This window comes from Felis catus, chromosome C2 (genome assembly GCF_018350175.1).
Source record: "Felis catus isolate Fca126 chromosome C2, F.catus_Fca126_mat1.0, whole genome shotgun sequence".
Lineage (NCBI taxonomy): Eukaryota > Metazoa > Chordata > Mammalia > Carnivora > Felidae > Felis > Felis catus.
The window spans coordinates 12,900,804-12,919,424 of NC_058376.1; the positions used below are offsets into that span (position 1 = coordinate 12,900,804).

The 18,621-nt window shown below is 44.0% G+C and overlaps 1 protein-coding gene across 4 annotated transcripts; it reads left to right on the forward strand.

The window, feature by feature from the left end:
* The first annotated feature begins 36 nt into the window (after positions 1–36).
* MIS18A (MIS18 kinetochore protein A) lies at positions 37–14,807 on the forward strand. 4 transcript variants are annotated; one of them, XM_019839446.3, is made up of 7 exons: positions 37–455; positions 3,424–3,490; positions 7,800–7,985; positions 10,192–10,296; positions 10,729–10,825; positions 11,608–11,725; positions 12,011–14,807. In XM_019839446.3, exons 1-6 carry the CDS (start codon positions 113–115, stop codon positions 11,686–11,688), a joined length of 879 nt encoding a protein of 292 aa, XP_019695005.2. In that variant the 5' UTR covers positions 37–112; the 3' UTR covers positions 11,689–11,725; positions 12,011–14,807. The 4 variants fall into 4 exon arrangements, with proteins under 4 accessions (XP_019695005.2, XP_023094579.2, XP_023094580.2 ...); XM_023238811.2 differs by having other exon boundaries at positions 43–455; positions 7,863–7,985; XM_023238812.2 differs by lacking the exon at positions 10,192–10,296 and having other exon boundaries at positions 44–455.
* The last annotated feature ends 3,814 nt before the right edge of the window (positions 14,808–18,621 follow it).

Genomic DNA, 18,621 nt, shown 5'->3' on the forward strand with positions numbered 1-18,621 from the left:
GGCTCCGCCCCTCAGCCACGGCCCCCTTCCGGTCTCCGCGGCCTGGCCCCGCCCCGCGCAGGCGCTTGGGCGCTCTTCCCGTGGCGCTCCGCGGCGCGGGCGATTTGGAAGAATGGCGGGCAGTTGGTCGCCGGGTTGCAAAGGTTGCTCTTCTACTAGCTGTACGTGTGGCGGCGACAAGGGCAAGTGGGGCGACTCCTCCCTGTTAGGCAGGCGGCTCTCGGAGGACTCGGGCCGTCACCAGCTGCTGCAGAAGTGGGCCAGCATTTGGACCTCCTTGAGCGGGGACCCGTCGGTGGCCTGTGCAGAGAGGACGCGGCGCGAGGAGGCTGTGGAACCGGCCGAGGAGGAGGACAGGCCGCTGGTGTTTCTGTGCTCCGGCTGCCGGCGACCGCTGGGCGACTCCTTGAGCTGGGTGACGAGCCAGGAGGACACCAACTGCATCTTGTTGCGCTGTCAGTTGCCGCGCCGGGCAGGGGGGGGAGGGGGTTGGGCAGTGGGGTGGCGGGGGGGAAGCTTGGGGCCACCTTCTTTCCTAGCGTGCCGCACCTGGACGGCCCCGGAGGAGAAGGAGAGAGGGGTGTTTTGGGGCTGTCTAGGGTTTTTAAAAGCAGAAAAATCTGGGAAGGTGAGCTGTCCCAGGAAAAGGGGAGAAGGAGGGTCACCCCTGCGTCTTGGGCTCATGAGACCGGTCCTCTTCTGGGGTCCCCCAGCCCAGAAGAGCAGCGATTGAACCAGCATCTTGTGGTTTTACATTGCTCAGTAAAAAATGACCAACTAAATGAGGATAATACATACACGCGGTAGTTAGGAGGATTAAATGAGTTAATGTGTATCATGAGCTCAAAATGGCTAGTAAGGGCCACTTGAAGTGATTTTTGTAACGGAGATACCGTTAATCCTCCCAATCTGTCATTGTTGACCCTGGATTGCTTCCAGAGTTGCCTCTGTTAGAACAGCATGTACTTGGGTTGAGATTTTTGATACAGTAGGAGAATCTTTTTTTTTTTTTTTTTTTTAGTAGGCAAGACATCATATGTATGGTGTTAAATCTTTCATTTTGCTTGTAGTTTCTGTTTTTACAGACAGTAGAACTATCTTTTTCCACATGCTTTTTTGTTCTGTTTTATGTATAAAACCCCTTCTGTTACTTACTTTTTCTATAACAGTTTTTAATTTTTTTTTTTAAACATTTTCATCACTTTATCAACGTTTATTTATTTTTGGGACAGAGAGAGACAGAGCATGAACGGGGGAGGGGCAGAGAGAGAGGGAGACACAGAATCGGAAACAGGCTCCAGGCTCTGAGCCATCAGCCCAGAGCCTGACGCGGGGCTCGAACTCACGGACCGCGAGATCGTGACCTGGCTGAAGTCGGACGCTTAACCGACTGCGCCACCCAGGCGCCCCAACAGTTTTTAAATTTAAAAAACTGTCAGCTTTAGACAGTTCAATTTACCCCACCCCCCACCCTGTGCCTTTCCCCATTGCTGCCATGAAAGATAAAGAAATGAACTCTTGGATTCATTTCCATTTCCTTCCGCCTCAGTTTGAGTTAGTTATTTTTACTTTGTCAAGGTTTATAACATCTATGTTCTGTTCTGTAGCCATAGCCTGGGCATTGAAGCTTAATGTAATGTTTGTATGAATTTGTTTCTCAACTCCAGGACTCTTATTAATACAAGAAAGCTTAATAGCTTTCTCATTTCTGAGTTGTTTATTTCATTAATCATCATCAGTAGTCCCTTCCCACCCCCACACCAATCCCCAAGAAAACTTCAAATTTGAGTGGTTGAAAATGCCTTTCTGTTCTCTTTCACATAAACATCCTCTTGACTGCATGTACAATTCTGGGATCATGCTCTTTGCTTTTTCTAGGCAGGGACCAGCTAGTGCAAAGGCCCTGAGGCTGGTGTGACTGAAGAGCAGAATGAAGAAGGCGGCAATAAAAGAGAGGAAGGAAGGGGTCAGAAAATTCAGGGCCTTCGAGGCTGTTCTTCAGAATTGGAATCTATTCTAGTGAGTGAATAGAATAGAATTCTATTCTAGTGAGTATTAGAATTTTCTAATCTATTCAGCAAGGGAGTGATATGGCCCAGATTTTTCTTTGGAGGAAGCTCTGAAGGGAAGGTTAAGTGTGGAAGTGGGAGGTCAGTAGGAGCTAGTGCGATAGTCTAGGCAAGAGGACGTAGTGATGGTTTGGGAGCAAGAGTGAGTTTCGTGAGGTGGAATTGCCAGGACTGATCGGTGGAGTGGATATGGGGGTTACGGAGGATGAGATGAATCAAGGGTGACACCTTGCGTTCTGATATGAGCAACTTGGTGGATGGAGGTGGAATTTACCCAGTTCAGGTAGACCGTAGGAGGTGAAACCAATTGCTTTGGACATTTTAAGTGTGAGGTCTTTTTCATTTCCCTCTGTCCCCCATCCCTTCCTCAGTGTATCCTGGACCTAGATCCTCTGGGAATGTTTCCTGCTTCTGGGGTCAGCTGTGACACCATCCAAGTCATGGCCTAAATAAAAGATTTTTGTCCAAGTCCCTGAGAGCTCTGCATTTGAAACCTGGGGGTGTATGCATTGCCTTTTAACATCTTTCTTGGTTTTATTTTATTCATTTTTAGACTAATTAAAAAAAATGTTTCTTTTGAGAGAGAGCGCATGCACACGTGCTATCGGGGGCAGAAAGAAAGGGAGAGAGAATCAGTGCTGACAGTGCAGAGCCAATGTGGGGTGTGTGTGTGGCGGGGGGATGGGGTGGGGGGGCTTGATCCCACGAACCCTGAAATCATGACCTGAGGTGAAATCAAGAGTTGAACCTTAACTGACTGAACCACCCAGGCGCCCCATCTTTCTTGGGTTTAATCCCAATTTTACTGTACCTTGCAGGTATTCTTGGTAATCTGTGACTGAGGTTCTAGGTGTTCCAGTCTTTACTGGTGATTGAATTTTCCCCTCTAGTTTTACTTGTTAATGTCAGTGGTTTTCACGGATGAGAAAGAACTCTCATTCTGCCACCTTTTTTCCAGGAGATGTACAGAGGTACATTTTGTTTTGAGCCACCCTTGTATGCCTGTGGGACTTTGGGCTCTTATCTTTCCTGGTTCTCTGAGTTCTAAAAGGAAAATTGAATTAGAAGTTCTCTAGGGGCTCCTGGGTGGCTCAGTGGGTTAAGTGTCCGACGTCGGCTCAGGTCATGATCTCACGGTTGGTAAGTTCAAGCCCCACGTTGGGCTCTGTGCTGACAGATAGAGCCTGGAGCCTGCTTTGGATTCTGTGTCTCCCTCTCTTTCTGCCCTTCCCCCATTCATGCTCTGTGTCTCTGTGTCTCAAAAATGAATAAATGTTTAAAAAAAAAAAAGTTCTCTAAATACCTGCATGTGTCATATAGCAAACCACATTAATAAATTGTTACTTTGCTCTAGGTGTTTCCTGTAATGTTTCTGTGGATAAGGAACAGATACTGTCCAAACGTAAAAATGAAAATGGTTGGTGAGTAAGGCTATTATTATCTATTGGAATATGTGTATTTGAGAAAATGTTTATTTTTCAGCTAAAAATCTTTAAAAAAGATCATTACCAGTAAGATTAGTTGGGATAAAAGTTTCTTTCTGGTGGTCAGTATAGAATCAGCCAATTTAATGTATTAACTCTTGAGCATTGGTGATCTTTTTAGATATTGCAATGGAAGAGTTTCTAAATTTCTTTTTTTAATTTTTTTTTTTTTTTAACGTTTATTCATTACTGAGAGATAGAAACTGAGCATGAACAGGGGAGGGGCAGAGAGAGAGGGAGGCACAGAATCCAAAGCAGCCTCCAGGCTGTGAGTCATCAGCACAGAGCCCGACACGGGGCTCAAACTCATGGACCGTGAGATCATGACCTGAGCTGAAGTCGGATGCCCAACCTACTGAGCCACCCAGGCGCCCCAAAAGAGTTTCTAAATTTCTAAAGTCACATTCTGACACTCTCTTTTGGGTGTTTGGGCTTAGTGCTAAAACAAGTTGAAAATTAAAAAAAAAAAAAAAGTCTATATCATAAAATCTTAGCCAAAGGATGCCTTAGACCAACGCTACCTACGTTTTTTTAATGTCATGCTACCCACAGAGAATGCTAGTCTCACACTTACACACATGTACATGTGGCCTGTTGAGGTAAACAGACAAGGTTGCATGAGGCTGCAGGCAGCCAGCACGGGGGCTCCAGCAAGCCCCACGCCCCGTGCTCCCGCTCCCAGGGCTGAAGGCGTCGCTCTCTTGGCATCGCCATCATCCACTGTGCTACAAGTGGCATCTTCAGTAAACTGAATGGGAGGCTCTGCCCGTATACTTGTTGCCCAGGGTGTGCTTTACCGATGTATATGAAGTAACTGTAGGCGGTACACAAACAGCTCAACAGAAATTAATAATCATGTATGTTTTTTCACGTGTACTTAAAACTTCTGGTTTTTCCTTTTAAAGTAATGCTAGCTTGGGGCGCCTGGGTGGCACAGTCGGTGAAGCGTCCGACTTCAGCCAGGTCACGATCTCGCGGTCTGTGAGTTCGAGCCCCGCGTCAGGCTCTGGGCTGATGGCTCGGAGCCTGGAGCCTGTTTCCGATTCTGTGTCTCTCTCTCCCCCTCCCCCGTTCATGCTCTGTCTCTCTCTGTCCCAAAAATAAATAAACGTTGAAAATAAATAAATAAATAAATAAATAAAAATAAAGTAATGCTAGCTAGAGTGTCCAATTCAAATAAAGTGCATTTCAATTAGGAGATTACTCTTTTTAAGGAGAATTACATTAATGGTAGTACAGGTAGTATGTGTAGGTGGCAGAAATGGTGCTGCTGGCAACGCAGGTGACCTCAGTTTGGAAAAGCCAGACTTAGCTTGTTTTTCAGTTTGTAGATGAAGAAAGGAAGGCCTGGGGAGATAGGCCTCAGGACGGTGCAGTGGTTAGAGCTAGCACAGTGCTGTGTCTCCCCTCCCTTCTTGCAAAGTCTTTCTTCTTTCCTTGCCGAGTTTACTTTTTTTGTTTTTAAGTTTATTCGTTTATTTTGACAGAGTGTGCGTGCACGCGTGTTCAAGCACGTGTTGGGGAGGGGCCAGGAGAGGGAGAGAATCCCAAGCAGTCTCCACATGCAACGCAGAGCCCCACACGGGCTCGAACCCACGAGCCGTGAGATCACGACCTGAGCTGAGATCAAGAGTCGGAGGCTTAACTGACTGAGCCATCCAGCTGACCCCAATTTTACTTATTTGGATGCCACTTTCACCATTTTTGCCATATTCATATACCAGCTATCATGTACTTACTATCTTTCCTTACATTGACTCAGGATTTTATTTACATTGATTTAAAAAGGAATCTAATGTATTACTGCCATACACATATCATTTGCCATTGATTAGATGTTTACTACAATGAAAACAGATGTTATTAAACTCTAGCAGGGATGCTGTCGCCTCACTTGTTCTGAGCCCAAAGTCTGTTCTCTCACTGTAGAAAGATTTGCACCTACGAGATTCGTGTTTGAGACTTCCTAGCACCAGACTGAGACTTTCTTCTTCTTATAATCGGGATTGATAGAGAACTAAAGGGGAATTGACTCATCCTCTGTCAGCCAGTGTTATTTAGTCCTGTTTACTTGTATCACCTGAACCCATCATTCATGCCACATTACACTGTCTTAAATTTCATCGGGGTCCCATATTCCACACTTGGGGAAATATCGTATCACTTTAGAATGCTCATATGTTTTTGATAGGCCTGTCCTACTGAATAGCTGCTTGCGTCATTCTGCAGCTGGTCAACAAGAACACTTGTGGGTTTTAGAAATGTGTCGTTAAGGTAGGAGTGTTTCCTGGGTCCATTCTGTCGCTTGTTAAGTTTCTTACATGCTAACTCATTTCTTGTCGAAAATCACCCTGTGATTTCTGGTACTGCTTTCTCAATATTGTTGTCCAAATTTAAGGGTAGGTTCTGGCCAAATCCTTGCCAGCTGTGAAAACAGAAAGACTACAAAACTGGGGCGCCTGGGTGGCTCTGCCAGTTCGGCGGCCGACTACAGCTCAGGTCATGATCTCTCGGTCTGTGAGTTTGAGCCCTGCATCGGGGTCTGTGCTGACAGCTCAGAGCCTGGAGCCTGCTTCGGATTCTGTGTCTCCCTCTCTCTCTGCCCCTCCCCTGCTCACACGCCGTCTCTCTCTCTCTCTCAAAAATAATAAACATTAAAAAAAAAAAAAAAAGAAAAACCCTACAATAATTGTAGCTACTATCTCTTCATTGCTTCTCAAGATCACTCTGGAAGTGAATGGGTTTGCATGTATTCTTCAGTGGTGTTTACTTTGATTTTGATAATTTGGGATAAAACAATGTTACCCACTGATCAGTGTGTTTTGTATTTTACCTTTATTTAAGTATCCTTTCTTGGCTGATTACACCTGTATCATATGTTAGTTCACAGTCTTGGTAATTGTATATGGCAGCCTTATAAAGATTATGAGGTTCGATATGTAGTGTGGACATTTTCCTGTTCACCGTTGGTAGCATAGATAGCGTTCCTTCCTGGGCTTTATGCAGAAATATAAAATGAATAGAAATGTAAAATATTAAAATATCCAAAAAACATAAAATATATTTAAAAATATAAAGTAAAAAATATAAAAGCCTATAGAAGCTTAATATATGATCAATGGCATATTATGTAGCTAATTATATTACCAGTGAGAACTTATAATTTACTGGGCAGTGATTCATTTTGTTCTTGGCTCCCTATGGAGCTGCAGTAGTTAAAAAAGTCTCTCCGTATCTATAGGTAAACAATAACTAGAATGAAGGAGCAATTAATTATGTGGAGAACTTGGATCATTAAGTAGAATATTTGTGAGTTGCCTATGTGGAGCATGTCTGTAGTGAGTAGAAGAGAGTTAGGTCGAAGTCTAAAAAAGAGAAAGCTTCTCTTAACAGATGCACGATGAGCACATGTCCAAGATTTATGTCACTCATTTCCTGAGGGAATCGGAACACGGCAAAGCTGGTTTAGAGAAGGACACTCTCTGGAGAACAAATCTAGTTCGTGTCCCCCAGGACAATAAAGCCTCCGCCTTTGAGGTTATCTTTTGTACTAGCAGAGAACATTTGCCTCTCCAGCAGACTAAAATCATTTGTGGTGTTACAGATGGTTAATCTTACTAATCTGCTTTCTGTAAGTCCTCATCGAACTTCAGAGTCTGGGCCCTGATCCATAGTAAGTAGTAAGCGCCCAATGTTACCTTTCAAGTAGAGCGAAGTGTGGCCCATGGGCCAGGCACTTCTTTTTGTAAATATATTTTTATTGGAACATAGTGCCTATCTGGTTATGTATTGTCCGTGGCTGCTTCTGTGCTACATTAGTAGGGGCGAGTCATTGCAACAGACACCATGTGGCCTACAAACCTAAAATATTTGTTCCCTGGATCATTACAGAAAAAATGTGTCCACCCCTGTCCCAGAGCGTTAATGATTCTCAGTGGGCTTGGTGGACAATATGAGATTAAAAGAGCCTGTGGAATCCTTTCCTTCTTTTCAAGTTTTAGATCATTCTTCTTAATACCAGATTGAGGCATTTACATTCTAGAAAAACTCCACATCAATATCCTCTCGTCACTTTTCTGTGTGTCCCCCGTCACTAGGTGCTTAAGTCATTGCGGCCTGGAGGCAACTGTCCACACTTCTAATATATGTTACTACCATTTCCTTCCTTCCTTATTCATATGACTTAGTAAGGTTGAAATAACATATTTTAGCCACTTAGATGTTAAACGTTTCTGGATTTTAACAGTGGGATCTTTGTTATAACGAGTTGTACCCTGTTTGCTGAAGCACCGGCCTTTCGCTGTTGCAGTGTTCTGGAGACGTTGTACTGCTCTGGGTGCTCGCTCAACCTCGGTCACATCTACAGATGCACACCCAAGAGCCTAGATTACAAGAGAGACTTGTTTTGCCTCAGGGTTGAAGCCATTGAAAGGTAAGTTTGATAAATAAATGGTTATCTCCCGATTCCTCAGTTTTCTGCAGAAAAATTAGTATAAAAACAGCAGAACGAAATCAACACTATTTGGTTAAAATACGTTTTCAAGTAATAATTTCTGACAAAAAGCCAATGATTTTTTTGTTTTGACCTGATATATTTGGCATGGGAAAATCAGACATACTAAATTATAAGGAGAAAGCACCGCGAGAACATTTTTCAGAGTAAAAATATGTTCAGTTTTTCCTAAAAAGGTTTTTAAGCGATATGTGTTGTCCATTTTATTTTCTCCCCCATTTTTTAGCCTAGAATATCATGAAGAATTAGGAATTTCAAAACTATTGGGAAAGAAGTACCTTTGGTGTTCTGGAAAAACAAATACAAAGTCTAACCATTTTCTTGAGTCTAGTGAAGAATCACCTGCTTTCTCTGAGGATGCAAGGAAGTGCCTTCATTCTTCATGATTTCTAAAAAGTAAACATTTGGAAACAAGGCAAATGGGAGGCTGATGACAGACGTCAGTTAAAGAATTTCAGAGATCTTAATGGCCTTGTAATTAGCCTTTTTTTTTTTTTTTTTTAATGTTTTTATTTATTTTTGAGACAGAGAGAGAGAGCGTGAGCAGGGGAGGGGCAGAGAGAGAGGGAGACACAGAATCTGAAGCAGGCTCCAGGCTCTGAGCTGTCAGCACAGAGCCCGACCTGGGGCTCGAACTCATGGACCGTGAGATCATGACCTGAGCCGAAGTCAGATGCTCAACCAACTGAGCCACTCAGGCACCCCATAATTAGCCTTTTTTACTAGGAAACACAAAATTAAATAACTCATTTGACTCCTGCGTATTTTCACTTATCCTAGAAAAGATGTAATCCCCAAGACTTTAAAGATGCCTAAAAATCTTATATATCAGGAAAGAAGAAAAATTTAAGAAGAAATGAAAGAGCTTATACTTTCATTACTTGAGGTATTTTGTCACTCGCGCTGAATTCCTCAGCTTTTCTCTTCAAAAGATTTAAAACAGTATTCTTTTTATCAGAATTGTGATTTCTCATCAAATTATTCTTTGATAACTTTAGTCTGCCACCTTGTTTGAAACTAGACAGGTTCAGACCAGAATTTTAAACTCCGCAAACTTCTTACAGCCCTCACACAAAAGAAGGATGAACAGGTACTGTTCACTGTTGTGTGGATGGAGGCCTGTCTGGAGAGATAGCAGATCTGTTTTGGTTTTAAGATAGGAATAGAAGACCCAGGCCCAAACAGATGCTCCTTTAATCTCCATGAGAATATTACTAAGATCTGTGAAAATTAAGTGAGGGAGAGGACAAGTGTGAAAGGACATGAAATCTCAGCTTGGTCGGCTTGGTACAAAACTTTCAAAAGTGGTACATATCTGTATAAAAGGAAACGTGGAAAACTTTGCCACAGGAGATTATAGTATTGAAGTTGTTTTTTCCTCTTAGGGTGGAATTTTAATGCCAAGGAAACTGCTTGGTTTTAGAAGTGTTTATTTACAGTTTTTGTGTTGTTTGTTTTTTTGTTTTTTGTTTTTTTTTTTTAAGATTTTATTTTTGGGGCGCCTGGGTGGCTCAGTCGGTTGGGCGTCTGACTTTAGCTCAGGTCATGATCTTGTACTCTGTGAGTTTGAGCCCCACATCGGGCCCTGTGCTGACAGCTCAGAGCCTGGAGCCTGCTTTGGATTCTGTGTTTCCCTCTCTCTCTGCCCTTCCCCTGCTCATGGTCTGTCTCTCTCACTCTCAAAAATGAATAAATGTTAAAAAAAAAAAAAATTAAAAAAAAAAAAGATTTTATTTTTAACTGATCTCTACACCCAGTGCAGGACTTGAACTCGTGACCCTGAGATCGAGAGTCACATGCTTCACCCGCTGAGCCAGCCAGGAGCCCCTATTTACAGTTTTGTAAATTACTGAGTGCCACGTCATCTCCCACCTCCTCTCATTTTTTTGCCTCCTGCAATTTTGTCTCCCATGCCATTTTTCAGAAATACAATCAATGAGGTTTCCACAAGAAGATAGTTCTTATTTGACAAAAGAAGTGACATACTGGAGTTACTATGTGTGATAAAAGACTTCAAAAGAAATGTAAATTAATCAAGTTTTCTTTGGAGAAATACTAGCACCTTCTTGTTTGCTGTTTTGATCTCTTGGGTTACCAACACTGGGCCTGTTTTCCTTGTTTCCAGGCCAGTTTTTCTCTTCCTGCGTATTGTCTGCACCACAGCATCCCCTAACCTCAGAGAGCCGGGCACAACAACTTGGATGATTACTGTTGAAGTTGCCACATTGGGGTGACCAGAACTGACTCCATAGATTATTTACTACAAGTCCAATTTGAAATTATACGTGTTCCCCGAAGTTATAGAAACCAAAAAAGCAGTGGCTTCCTCAGGGTCTTTTCAAATTTTTTAATCATAGAATTTTGAACTATGACTGTTAATGTTTTGGCACCCAGCTAACTAAAGAGCAAGTTCGTTCCAGTAATGAAATACTTAGAGTATTGGAAAATATGTAGGAATATTGGGAACAAAGCTGTTACGGAAAAAAATACGATTTTCTGTAATACAACTTCCTACATAGGTTGCCGGTAACAAAAATAGTTATTTTGTGTTTACTTGGTACAAACAGATAGTGTAATATACTTAGAGTTTTAATATTAACTAAAATGAATTTAATATTTGCGTCCTTTTCATATTTTAACCTCGTACTGCACTGTACTTCAGTTATATTTTAGGGTCCTCGGAAAAGCAAATCGTGTCAGAAGATAAAGAACTTTTTAATCTTGAAAGCAGAGTTGAAATAGAAAAGTCTCTAAAGCAGGTAATTTTGTTCGGTACTTCGTATATCTTTGTATGAACCACTTCCCTGTTAGTGAACAAGGGCTCCTCCACAAATACTCCTCACAAAGGCATCTGTTTTGATCTTAGTACTTTCATGGTAAGAGAGTGCTTATTTTATTTCAGTTGTTAGTAAAATTGATTTTGGGGGGCGAGCCAAACTACAATTTAAGCTAAAGCTTTATCAAAAAGAATAATAAGTCATTTCATGCCTCAATCAAAGCAGTGTATAATCTAAAACTAGTAAACTGTATTTCATTTGATTCAGTTCTCATGGTATAAATGACCCGATTTTTAAAAGCTCTTTATTTATTTATTATTTGAGAGAGAGAGTGCGAGAGTGAGCATGAGTGGGGAGGGGGGACAGAGGGAGAGAGAGAGAAAATCCCAATGGGACTTGATCCCATGAACCTTGAGATCATGACTTGATCAGAAATCAAGAGTCAGACCTCAACCAACTGAGCCACCCAGGCGCCCCAACAACCTAATTTTTGAACGTTAACATCTTTTCATGGCCAGATAGGCAACATTCTGATGTGTGTATAAGAGAACTCCAGGTTAGAGACTGAGAACTACTGTTAATATAATGATGCCTTATTTATATAAAATTTAGTTTATGCCTCTAAATAATTTCATTAAACACTGAATATGTGTAATGCATATCATAGTCATACATTTTATTAATGATACATATTTTAATCACTTAATGGTGCGATTTTAATCATGATCATATGTGTATCTTAAAGTACTTTTTCAATTCGATAGATGGAAGATGTTTTGAAAGCGTTACAAGCGAAGCTGTGGGAGGTTGAATCAAAGTTGTCCTTTACCAGTTGCAAAAGCTGAAATGTCTTCCACGTGCCCCATTCTGGACTCCCTGCAGGTAGATGCTTTCTTTTGTAGCAATTCTAGTCATTCGATTTCGCTCGGAATGGGAAGAATTCTAAATGGCCGTATGAATACAGCGCACCCTCTTGTATTGATCAGATGAGAAGAATTGTAGCATTACTTTTAGGATACATTCTTTCCCAAAGTCAAAATTTAAAGCCGTTTTATGATACTTGCTGAAATTGGAATTTTGGAGCTTTTATTTTGATAAACTGCTATGATTTTCTGTACTGTTTTCTCCTTTGTATCAAATTCATTATTGTTCATTTCCTTTCTTAAGAAAAAGGTATTCACCTTGAATACTTTGGGAAATATTTGATATTGAAGGACAAGAAAATCTTGGAGGTTTTTCCACCCACTGTGTGAGTGAATCTTTGAAGACCAATGCATAAAGCTCTGAAGAAACTGGTCGTTGAGTTATTTCTCAGAACTGTTTGAAAACTTGCACAAGCGCAGACGAGCGTATGTTCCAGTGGTAGCAGAGTTCCACTTGATCCGTTTGTTTACTACCATACGCCCCCAAAAATCTGGAATAATATTCACCAAAGAGATTAGTAGTCATCTCTGAGGGTGGGATTCTAGGGGATTCTCAGTATTCTATAATGTGGGACTTAGAGTAAACATGGGCTATTTTTAAAATCGGAGAGAGAATAAAGATTAAAACAAAGCATTTTAAAGTTGATTTTTACGAAACTGAGTTGTGGTATTTAACTGAAGTCAAGTCCTGACGCCATGAGTTGTACATGTTTACCGGACCGGTTGCACCGGGGAAGGCTGCTCAGGAATATAAGGGTAACCCCAGATTTCTCCAGGCCCCTTTCTGTTTTTGGGTGCAGATGAGGCCGCATGACATTAGTACTCAGAACGTAGGAGTAATTCAACTCGGTTTCTGCTCAGAAGTTCCCTAATTCTTTCCCAGAATACTTAAGGTACCCTAACCAAAGGTCCTAAGTCAGATCAACTGAATCATTTAAAGCTATTGAGTAATTTTTGACCAGTTGGCAATAGCCTCTAATAACTAGAAATCCGTGAGCCCTCTAGGGTAGAATGCGGGGGAGAGAAAGCACACACCCGTACCCACTGGCGACGAGAGAGTCCTCTTGCCTCCGTGAGCTTGATGCAGTCCCGAGTGTCTGTCGCCTTAGGTGCTTCAGGGGCACATTCAGAAGAGAGGGGAGAGGATGTCAGCAGCAGGATTCAGCTGACTTTCTGGTTGCGCAGGTAACAGTACGCCAACAGTCTCTTTGGGGGCTATCCCAAAGACGGGTGGTTTGGCTCCCTGATTCCGGAATATCCTGCTCATACCGGGACATGCCAATCCATGCGCCTTGAACAGTGCTCATTTCACCAAGGAAAACTCATTTCTCGTCGCCACAGTGCTGACGCCTCCCTGTTGCGGGTCAGGAGAGAAGCACGGCTCCCGTGCCCTAGGCTGCCTCTAGGGCGGGCCTTTGGTCAGCCGTCCCCGGAGCTGTATGTCCAGGGAGGGTCCTTCACATGAAGTCAGCTCACCGGTCCTGGGTGCAGACGGAAAGCTCACACACATTTTGTCACGTGGTCTTCACTGAAGCATCCGGCCGGAAATGCCGGGAAACCGTCGTGTTCTTCATCTTTGGCCTCTGCCTGTGATGTCACTGAAGGGGTGTCCTTGCCACTGCCGTGGGACAGCGATGCCGAGGTTCCCAAACTGCTCGCCCCGAGGGGTCCAAGTGGGACTGCTTTGTGTCCCCTGCATGCTGCCCTGTGACACTTGCAGAAGGAGGGGGTCTGCCCGACTCCGGGACAGCCTCTCCTTGGGCCACGTGTCTCCCCAAAGCCTGGTACGCCTGGCTTTTCCGGCTTTGCGTGAGGTCTCGTCAGAATGCTGCTTTGTAAACTTCACCCTGTCTTTCCACCCTAAGACCTACAAGATGTGAGGCAATGGGGTCTTGTTTCCATTCCTTGCAACTGAAAAACACAGCGTGCCATTGTTTCTGGTTACCAAGCTCTGGTAAGTGGCTGCTTGTGAGCAGGAACGGGGGGGCGCCGAAGCAAGAAATGGTCACTCCCCCCAAATTGCATAAGACCCGGCAAGGAGCCTTCAGGCAGATCTGCCCGGAAATTGTTCTTCCAGCATCCCCATAAAGGGTGCGCCCCAGTGCTTCAGGGAGAAGATACGGAAACTGGCACCAGAACCCATTATGTGGCCTTTACGGACTCCTAACTATGTCTGTGTAGAACGTTATATAGAGTTTCATCCCAGAATGTGGGTTCTGTCCTCAGCAAATTCTCCCATCGTGTTTATAAATTTCCGAGCTCAAGAGCCCCCTGAGGTCATTGTTCTGTGCAGCATCGATGCCTGGATGGATGATTCTAGTCAAGTTCTGGACATTTAAATTGGGCAAAATCGGGAGAATGCATCCTTGAAGAATGGGGTCTAGGCATTTAGCGGGAACTTCTTGAACGAAGAAGCCGTGAGTGAAGGTTCCCTCAGCTTATTTTTGAGAGAAGATCTCACGGGTAGCAGAAATTCCAGGTCAGGGTCCCAGTTTAACTGCTTTATGAGCCGTGTGACCCTGAGCAAATTATTTAATCATTTTGAGCCTCTGTTTTCTCATCTGTAAAGTGAGGACATAATAGCCTTTCCTTGAATCACAGATCATCAAATTAGATAATGCTTAAGAGCGAGTACTCTGAAAACAGTAAAGCATCACGAAAATAAACAACGATTTAACCTTGTTTAAAATGGGTTGATCTGATTCACTCTTCTAGCTGGTATACCCATGGGAGTCTATGGATGGAAAGGGAAACCTCTGAAACACTGTAACACAGATATAAATATTACCGTTTATTGAATTTCTTTCTCCAGTTACAAACATATGAACATTGTAGAAGATTCAAAAAATAGAAGCATGACACAAAGAAAATAAAACCTACACGTCCTCTCACAACTAAAAGACAACTATTATTCACTTTTTGGGGTATATCTTTGTAGTCATTTTTGTATGCTAATTTGGAATCCTACTGAACATACTGTTTTCACATAAACTACTTCATTGCTATGTTTCTGCAGTTATTAAATATCTTCTATAACCTGATTTCTCGTGACTGTATTTTTAACGAAACACTGATTTTAGAGCCTGTTTAAGTGTAATCATACGGGATGATATTCCTCACATCTTTTCATTTAATAAATGGAAACACTGTATCTTAAGACTTCAGTGATTACAGCCGCACTCACTCTTCACCTCTTCTGGAGAAAAAGTGAAAATGCCTGAAAGCTGATGACTTAAAATTTTGTATCGATAGTCAGTGCTGTAGATCTTTTCTGTCCTTCCTGATTAAGATAAATAAGCGGGGAGCCGCGTGCCTTAAAGAAACAGAAAGCTCGTTTGCAGTTACTGCGAACTGAGGGAAGATCATTTGATCTAACCCAGACTCGTTTTGGGGACTGGTCATTAATTTTGTTTGTAAGAGCTGAGTTCCGTCTGTCGGGAGGGGGTTTTATCCAGGCAGGTGATCACGGTGGCCCGCCGTCAGGGTCAATCCGTGTAATTGTAGTCTCTTCAGAATGTTTACACTTGCCTAAATTCTTGTGATGATAACTGGAAGGCAGCGTGAAGTGAGGGGGTCAGAGGAGTGATAGGCTGGACAGGAGTCTTACTGGCCCAAATGTGATTTGAACTAGAATCAGCCTCCTTTCGTTCCAGTCCGCTCCTATTGACTTTTGCTAGCCGGACAACATTAAGCCTAACTACCCGCCCCCCCCCCCCCCCCCCCGCCCAAACAATTGCCACGTGGCTTTAGATAGCCTCCATCTAATTGTAGGCAGAGAGATGGACAAGGTCCCCCCCGCCCCCAGGGTCCTTTCACCCTTCCAGCCCATTTGAGCTGAAGGAGATGAGAAATAATTCAAAGAGAAACGAGAATCCACGAACCGACTTTGCAGACTTGAATTCTCTTCCCCACGCATGCTGTCACCTCCGTGTGCCTCCCCCTGACCACCGTACCGTCATCCGGAGCTGCGGGTTTAGGATTCTGGAGGCTTCCTGAGAATAGCAAATTACGAATAAGCAGGGTGTGTGTTTGATGGAATACCATTTTCCAAACCGAATATAAGAGTAGGTAACCATTTTGAAGAGAAAGGTTCTGGAGCCTTCAAAGGATTTTCCCTAGGGATCAGACAGACGGCTGCTTTTTACTCCTAGCTGCTTCCCAGGGATGACTTCTGCTCTTAGGTAGCGTTTACCGATCATTTCCTACGTACTCAGCACTGTGCTTGGAGCTGGGGGCTCACCCCAGTCTTCACAAAACCCCCTTTCACGGGAATCCTTACTCCCATTTTGTAGATGCAGAAACAGATTTGGAGAAGTTAAAGGATGGCCTGACTCCCCAGGGCTCTGCCTCACTTCTGCCTCCTCCGTCTATTCTGAGCTGCAGTTGGGACGCCCCCTTGGTTCTTAGCAATCAAATATGTTAAGGGAAGGTGAGTCACTGCCGTGTTAGCAGCTTTGGTATCTAGAAGGGTTTAGAACCCTTTTCTGTAAAATGAAGCTGTTTGGGGCTCTTTGACGTGAGTTCTCTCCACCTCCTTTATTTCTCCCTTGAGGTTCCCCGGCCTGGCCGCTTGCAAGCCCTGCCCTCTTCCCGTGTTTCGGATCTCCCCTGCACCCCCTCCTTTCTGTCCTTTGTTTTCCTTTAGTGCACTTACCACCACGGAAGTCACAGATTACACTTGTTTGTTAGCTTATTGTCTCTCTGTTGGAGGGTGATCTCCACGAGGACATGGCTGGAAGGGGATGCGGCCGCACAGTCAGTGCTCGTTTACGATTCAGCGGGATGACTTCTGCCGAGTCACCTGTCTAATTTCTCACATCTCCAGCCACAGTCCACTCCGCAGACTCTACTCTTGCCCCGCAGGCGCGCTCAGGCGTCCTTGTGGTGGCGAGCGCACCTGCGGCCCGGCTAGGTCGCTGCACGGCTCTCCCACCTATAGCCAGACCTGCTCGTGACAAGCTGTGGCCTTTCGATCGTTCACTCCGGGCATTCTCCTGAAACCACTCTCCTTAAGGCTAGCAACGAAGGTTCCCACAAAGTGTTCCTATCTGTCTGAAATCCCTCCAACTTGCAACAATTTGCTTTTTTTTTTTTAATTTAAGGTTTTATTTTGTTAAGTCATCACACCCAGCGTGGCGCTCGAACTTACGACTCTGAAATCAAGCGTCGTGCACTCTGCTGACAAATTTTCAGTTGTCTTCCCCTTTAGAATTCTCTTCCCAGTTGTCCATATTTCCTAGCCATGCGTGATGAAATATGCAGGACCAAAATGGCACGGTCACTGAAGTCACCACACGGCAGGGGTGGTCAACACCATCGATCGTGGCCGGTCATCACTGACGAGGTGTGGAGGCTTCGTTATGATTTGGTTTTTTGCGAGTGTTTGCAAGATTTTGTCAAGCCAAACCACGAGTGCCCGCTCATGCTCCATCGTTAATGACCTCTGACCTGCCCCTCCTGCCCTCCCCCCCTTGCCACCCTCACCCACTGCCCTCCCCTCGTTCTCTCTCTCCAGTCTTCCCTGGACACTTCCCGCCCTGTCCTGACTTCAGTGACCATCCTGGGTCTCCAAGTCCCCACAGCCCGGTCGGTCTCCCTCAGGCCCTGGTTCCGAATCCCCAGTGACCTGCACCGGCCCCCAGGTGCCCTCCGTGTGACATTGTCCTCTCTCGTGGGCCCTGGACCTGAAGCCCTGGTCACCCGAACTCTTCGTTCCCTGCCCCTCCTCCAACCCACCGTTGGGTCCGCCCTCCTTTCCCAAAGTCACGTGTTCCCCCGCCCATTTCTCCCTTAGGCGTCCTTACTTCTTGCTTGAATTACAGCAAAACCTTGGATGGCGAGTAACTTGTTCCGCAAGATGAACATTTTTAATAAATTTTAATTTGATAAACGAGCAATGTCTTGCAATACAAGTAGAACGTGCCACCGAATGTCACATGATCACAACTGAGCCAATGGTTCTTTCTCCCTCCCTCTCTCTCTCTCTCTCTCTCTCTCTCTCTCTCTCTCTCTGCGGGATTGTGGATGATCATCTCCCATTCTTGGATGCTCCGTCTCAGGCCATGGCGTTTGGCAGAGATCAGTGATTTTTCAGGACTTTGGAAGGTGCCCACAACTGGCACTAGTATTTTTTTGTCACTTCAAAGCACATGGACAGTCTTTTGCTTTTCCAGACAAGAGAAGCCTAGGAATGCTCGCTTCATTCTAGGTCAGCTGCCTGCAGATGGAGACCCTTTCCTCTGCTGTCTTGTTGCCAGTGACATTCAACACAGTATATGACAAGAGTTTATTAATACCGTCCTGTAGTCAAAATCCGTTAGAGTGAAAATCGTCCTGTGCAATAACCCTCCTCTCTCTTGTCTCCCTCACACCAGCCCTGTAAGTGCAGGCTAATTTATTTTTCTTCATAGTTTGTATTTTCTGTATTATTTTTTTATTATATTGCAGTATTGTAATCATTTTTATATGAATACTTTTGGGTTGTGAAACAAATCATCTGAGTTTCCGTTATTTCTTATGGGGAAATTCGCTTTGATATTCAAGCGCTTTGGATTACAAGCATGTTTCCGGAGCGAGTTATGCTCGCAAACCAAGGTTTTTTTTTTGTTTTTTAATGTTTATTTGTTTTTGAGAGAGAGAGAGAGACAGTCCAGGGGAAGGGGCAAAGAGAGAGGGAGACAGAATCTGAAACAGGCTCCAGGCTCTGAGCTGTCAGCACAGGGCCCGATGCAGGGCTTGAACTCGTGAACAGAGATCATGACCTGAGCTGAAGTCGGGTGCTTAACCAACTGAGCCACTCAGGCGTCCCAACCAGGGTTTTACTGTATTTAGTTGGTCTTCGTGCTTTAATTCCCT